At 44.7% G+C, this 6,866-nt stretch overlaps 1 protein-coding gene across 1 annotated transcript; it reads left to right on the plus strand.

Annotated features, from left to right (window-relative positions):
- Positions 1-5,079: 5,079 nt before the first annotated feature.
- LOC116416468 (uncharacterized protein F54H12.2-like) lies at positions 5,080-6,385 on the plus strand. Its single transcript, XM_031925164.1, has 3 exons — positions 5,080-5,304; positions 5,375-5,556; positions 5,743-6,385. The coding sequence occupies exons 1-3, from the start codon at positions 5,080-5,082 to the stop codon at positions 6,383-6,385; spliced, it is 1,050 nt and encodes a 349-aa protein (XP_031781024.1).
- The last annotated feature ends 481 nt before the right edge of the window (positions 6,386-6,866 follow it).

Consider the following 6,866-nt stretch of genomic DNA (forward strand, 5'->3'; position numbering starts at 1 on the left):
GTTAGGCTCGTTGCTCGGCAATATGACCAATGAGCTCGACGAAGGGACTTATATTACGAGCTTCCTCTCGGGTGATCCGAAATTTTACGGCTCCAGAACCGTGAATTCGAGAACTGGCGAGGTATTCGAAAAATGTAAAGTCAAGGGTATCTCGCTAAATTTCTCGAATTCTTTGATAATAAATTATCCTAGCATTATGATTGAAAATTATTTTAAGCCTGATGAAGAGAATGAATGCATTAATCTTAAGTTTAATTCCATTAAAAGATTGCCAGATCACACTGTCGTCACGCAAGAAGAGGTCAAATCGTGTAGCATAGTTCTAAAAAAGCGTACGTATTTTACTCCCGAGTTATCGCTCCCGTACGGTTACAAAAGTTAAGTATAGTATGTAAGTTGTTTGTGAATAAATAAAAGTAAATTTAAGAATCTCGTTTTTGTATTAGTTTTTAAGTAATATAAATTGTTCTGCGTTATGTTTCATATATTGATAATAAAAAAAAATATTTTAAAATTTTTCTTGCAATTATAACATCCTTCTCTCTCCTTTACCCACTCATCATCGCACGCTTATAGGCGAGCCGTACATACACCGACGCGTATAGACGGCTCGTCCGCGGATGATACTCGTGGGTGCTAATATACGCTTATACGCGGCCCGCGTGAGTATACTAATTAATAATATTAATAAAAAACGCTTTTCGGGAAGAGAGCGCTTTAGTCGAAAAGATGGATACGCGTTGGAAGCATCCTTTTACGGCGTGCATAGCAGGACAGGAGCTGGAAAAAGCTGGTTTCTGAAAAAATTTCTCGAGCATCTGTCGGAGATGTGCGATGCTCGCTTCGACAGGGTTCTGCTCTACTATACCGAGTGGCAAGAGACGTACCGCAGTGAATTCAAAGTTGGCGGGAGTACTGCTGTACCTATCGAGTTTCGAGAGGGACTTCCGCAGCGAAGCGATTACTCCGTGGACACGGGAAAGAATCTATTACTGATTCTCGACGACTTGATGCGAGAATCATCGAACGATATAGTTATGGATTTGTTCTCGCGTTCGTCTTATCATTTGAATTTATCGGTCTTTCTGGTGACGCAGAACATTTTTCACCAGGGAAAGTCTCAGCGCGATATAAGTTTAAATTCAAAGTATCTTGTTATATTTAAAAATCCTCGCGACAGAGCCCAGATTCGGCATCTCGCGCGACAAATTTATCCGGAAGATCCGAGGTTTCTGCAGGAGGCTTACATCGACGCTACGCGCGGACCTCACTCGTATCTTTTTCTCGATCCAACTCAAGCGGCCGTGGACGAGTATAGGGTTCGCACGTATTCAGTACGCCCTACGTGCCGAAATTCGGTAAAAAGTAAAAATACTACATAGGTGTGCAGAGCTCTCGACATAGACAGTAGGCGAGAAGCTATGGCGCCAACAACATCGAAGAAGAAACAGGCTGGCTGTTGTATACCCGTGGCTGCGCTCGACACCAAGTATTTCAACAGAAAACGAGTAGCTGTACTGAACACTCTTTGTCACACGGACGGCCAACAACGTACGGCTCTTTTACGCACAGCCGACAAGAGACTCGTGCGTTGCATATGCGAGTGCGCTTTGAATATCTTGCAAGGTGTGATCAAAATCAAAGACTCGCATAAACGATGACTCAAAAAGCACAAAAACGTGCTGAGAAAATTGACGATTTGCAATAATAAGAAATCTGTCAGCGATTGGCAGAAAAAGAAACGAGTTCTCGTACAGCACGGTGGTGCTTTTTTGCTGCTTGTACTCGCACCTATTATCGGGGCTTTTGTCTCGAAGTTATTTAATTCAAAGTCAGCAGCAGCGGAAGACTAAAATGGATCGTGCGAGAAAAATGATTATCGTGCCCGAAGATATGATATTTTCGCGCATGCAAAATGTTCAGCCAGCAGCAGCAGCACCGCCAGTAATAAACAAGTCGTGTGAAAACACAATTCTACATTCGAATAAATTTACAGATGAGCGTGAAAAATGTCAAAACTATTTACAAGTACTGCGGCGATATCTGTTTTTCAAAGATTCCGAACGTCACGCTGAACACGATTACGAGCGAAATAGAGGCCACATCGGCACCAATGACTGAAGAAATTATACTCGACAGCGTGCCCAAGAGTTACGCTCAAAAAACGCGCCTTCTGCTGAAACACTGAAAAACCGTTGCCGGCGATCGTCTCAAGTGGGATAGCACTGACAAAGTCAGTATAGACGGCCGGCCCATACAAGATTCCAACATTATAGAACTGATTAGCGACGTTTTCGTACGCAGGAAAAAAACACTGGATCAGTCGGAAGTGCACATCGGCCGTTTACCTTTCGCCAAATTCATCAAGACAGTCGACACACCGATAAAGCTGATTGGAAACCCGGAAATAGTGAAAATTGATAAAAATTTGACAGAACCGAATAATACAGCGAAACGACTACTGCCTAGTAAAGAGAACATCGACTCGTTGATGGAAATACACAACGTTAGCAGCAGCGAATCACCGGCATCGCCTGCTTTGACGAGAAATCGAGCAAAGAACAAGTGGGTACGTCTCGCAAACTTTTAAGCATGTCGTCATCGTCGTACGAGCAGCAATACTAGGATGTCTCACACGAGGCTGGTTACGCGGGTGCGCGCAATCTCGTGCGTGTAAATCGAAAAGGCAAATTATTTAGCGTGGCTGACACGCGGGAGAAAGAACGTATATACGAGTGGCTTAGTAATCAAGACGCTGATACTCTTCACAGACCCGTTAAGCGTAAATTTCCGCGATTAAGTTACAACGTGAGCAACATTGACGACGTATGGGAGTGCGATTTGCTTCAATTAACCACGATCAAAGAGCACAACGACGGATACTGTTACCTACTCGTAGTGGTGGATGTATTGAGTAAACACGCGTGGCTGGAGGGAGTTTGTAGGCTCGACGTTTCAGGAATTTTTGAAAAAACGCGACATCAAATTCCGTACAGGTCGAAACCCCGATATCAAAGCAGCTGTGGTGGAAAGACTAAACCGTACTGTACGTGAACGAATGTGGCGATACTTTTCTCACAATAACACGCAACGTTACATCGACGTGGTGCAGAAAATCATCGAGGCTTACAATCATACGCAACACAGCCGTACAAAGATTCGCCCCTGTGACGTGAGCATCTACAATGCTGCGAAAGCGCGCAAAAATTTAGCGAAAAGAGCTCGTCTGCAATCGACTTACAAGAATCGCGAAAAGATGGCGTCAGGTGTAATCAATAAATACAAGCCCGGATCTTACGTACGCATTAGTCGCACGAAAAATATTTTCGAGAAGGGATACGAAAGAAACTTTAGCGAGGAAGTTTTCATTAAGCGCATATCCAACAGACAGCAGTTACCAACGTTTATCCTGGAAGATTTGAACGGCGAGGTGATTGACGGCTTTTTCTATCTCGAGGAGCTTGCTCACGTTGGCACAAAACGCATGTCAGACGCTGCTAAGCAATTCAAAATAGAACGCGTGATTCGTACAAAGGGTCGTGGCTCGAAGAAGCAGCTACTCGTCAAGTGGACTGGCTATCCGGACAAATTCAACTCGTGGATCAAAGCCTCTGAAGTACAAAAAATTTAAAAATGGACCAGAACGATTTTTACCTAGTTCTGCCCAGCAACAGCAGTATGACGTACTACAACGAAAACGCCACCAGCTGCTTTACAACGTAGCTCTCGCGCGAGCTCAGACTCAGCGGGAATTGGTCCGTTGAGCTCGTCGAAATTCACGTGCCGAGCACTGTCACGCACATTCAAGAATTGGACGCCTTTTACACGTTTAAACAGTCGGAAAAGGCAAAGCAGGAAACGCATTTTTTCCGCGCGGTATTTACGACAAGATCGAGCAACTAGCCAACGAAATAAATAAATCAGCCGCCTTTCACGATCATCTGCGTCTCGAAGTTGCACCCTTTCAAAAGGTACTACATGCTACAGCACAAATGTGCCTGCGTTGATCAGCATCAGACAAAGTTTAACGAAAAAATTTGCTATATTTTCGGTTTCGAAGATTCCGAGACTCGGCGAAAAAACGGCACCTTTGTCACATCGTCAATGAGCAGTGTAGTCGCGCTATGAAACAGATCAGCATTGCTTTCCCGAGCTATTCCCGATCAGCTCTACGTGTACACGGATGTATGCGAGCCACACACTGTAGGCGACACTCAAGCTGCTCTACTGCGTATAGTTTCCGTGGATAGTGCAAAGTACAAATTCGGCAGTAATATCGTGAGACATTTTGCATGTGCTCATTATATTCCACTTTTACATCACAGTTTTCACTCGATTGTCATAGATATAAGGGATCAGCACGGAGTGGGAATACCATTCGAATATGGAACGCTGACGGTTACGCTTCACTTTAAACGTAATCGCTAGAGAGAGAGAGAGAGAGAGAGAGAGAGAGAGAGAGAGAGAGAGAGAGAGAGAGAGAGAGAGAGAGAGCGAGAGAGAGAGAGAGAGAGAGAGAGAGCAACGCTATGTCACGATGAGTCACTACATACGCTACTACGACGAACAAGTAGGCGGTGGAGGAGTGAGACACGTCTATTCCGGTACAACTTATCAGCGCGGACGAGGTGTAGGGGCGTGGCTCGGTGGTTTATGTCACAAAATTCTTCCGTACATCGCTTCTGGTGCCAGAGTTGTGGGCAAAGAGGCTATGCGTACAGGAATCAACGTGTCGGACGACGTTGCAAACAACGGCTCGAATTTCAAGGAGGCGTTCAAATATCATACTAAAGAGTCTGGAAACAAATTGAAGAGAAAAGCCGGTGAAAAGATAGCAGAAATGATGAAAGGCTCAGATTATAAATCACGTGCAATGCATCGAAGGCGTCAGTTGAGAAAGACACGTACATCGAGTACAATCGGCTCTAGCAAAAAACGCAAACGGCAGGACGGAAGAAGAGAGTCACGAGAAAAACGAAGAAGTGGCCTAAAAAGAGAAGTACTCAGCAGCTGTATCAGCAGAGTTTGAGAAGTGTTACGGATATTTTTGGTCCTAGGCGTATTTAGTTTGGGGTAAAAATGGCATTTTTACATTCTCACTCGACGGAATGCATGTCCAGCGAGCTGTATCTTTTCACGCTTCCAGCCACCCAAACGTCCATTGAAAGCAGCAGCTTTCTGCATTATAAGCCTGTGTCGTCTCTTAGCGACGATGTCGACGCACCATTGGAATTTGTCGTGCCGGCAAGTAGCGAGCATTACTTTGATCTGGCTCATACTATGATTCATGTTCATGCTAAAATCGTACCCGCTGACGAGGCTATCGCAACGACCGAAGACCTTAATGACCTTCATGCATTCAATGTTCAATCAGAAAACGCCGCCTAATAACGCCTATCCTTACAAAGCGTACATCGAGACGCTTCTCAACTACGCTCCGGCTGCTAATGAGTCACATCTTACATCGAGTCTGCGGTACGACGACACGAGCGGCGGTTTCGATTCGCCAGCCAATGCGGTGAGCACTGGTACAGCACCTATGATCGTGAACAAAGGGCTGGAAAATCGCAAATATTTTACACAGAATCGATGATACTTTGACATGATTGGACATCTACATCACGACCTCTTTAATCAGGATAAAATGCTGATTAATGGCGTAGAAATACGCGTACGTCTCGTGAGGAGTAAGGATGCTTTTTGTCTGATGAACGCGACAGCCAATGGAAAATTCTAACTCAGCATTAAAGAAGCTACACTCATAGTTCGCAGAGTAAAAATCAGTCCTGGAGTTTTACTGGCTCATGCGCAAGCGTTATCGAAAACCACGGCTAAATATCCCATAACGAGAGTCGAAGTTAAGTCGTTTACTCTTAACTCGGGAATATTGGGCGATTCGATCGACAACGTTATACACGGTCAGCTGCCGAAGAGAATAATCTTAGGCTTTGTGGAAAATAAAGCATTCAACGGAAACCGCGCATTAAACCCTTTTAATTTTCAACACTTCTCTATAAATTATATTTTTCTCTACGTCGACGGCGTACAAATTCCAAGCAAACCTTTGCAGCCACGTTTCACAGGTCTCGACAAACTCTACATTGATGCTTTTCAAACACTTTACACGGGCACAGGCGTGCATGTTCTCAACGAAGATTTTGGCATCAATCGCTACAACTATTACAAAGGCAATTTTTTGACAGCATTCGATCTCACTCCTGATTTATCGGCACACTGTGGCACACATTGGAATCTCGTGCGCTCGGGTAGGATACGCATAGAAGTGAGATTTGAGACGGCTCTTCTCACTGCTATCAACTGTATCGTTTACGCAGAGTACGACAACGTTCTGGAAATCGACTCTAGCCGCCAAATCGAATTTTAGCGCTTGATGCGCACGCATACTCAATCGCAGCGCCTCAAAAAAAAAAAAAATTTGTTTGATTCGCGCTTCATAAGGCAAGCGCGCTGACAGTATGCAGTTCGTCTCCCTCTCGAAACAGCCAGCATCTAACGTACTCGAGCAGCAACAGCATCATCGTCATCATGACGGACTACGTGATCGCTATTCAAGGCTTTCGGGATATAAATAAAAAATGTATTCCCAAAGAAGTCGGAGTTTTATCTCTCCAGAGCCGTATAGTTGGTCATTGGATCATTCGCGCGCCGTGCAGTTTTACCGAATTACCCGCGGATATGCAACAGACGAATAATTACTGCACTCTCGATGTACACGGTTTAGAGTGGCGCGACGGAGATATCTCCTTCAAGAATCTGCGTCGTAATCTGTGCAACTTGGAGAAGGACGCGCGCCGTATATACGTGCGTGGCCAGGCAAAAGCCAGGTTTTTGGAAAAAGTAGTGGC

Source organism: Nasonia vitripennis, assembly GCF_009193385.2.
Source record: "Nasonia vitripennis strain AsymCx chromosome 2 unlocalized genomic scaffold, Nvit_psr_1.1 chr2_random0006, whole genome shotgun sequence".
Classification (NCBI taxonomy): domain Eukaryota; kingdom Metazoa; phylum Arthropoda; class Insecta; order Hymenoptera; family Pteromalidae; genus Nasonia; species Nasonia vitripennis.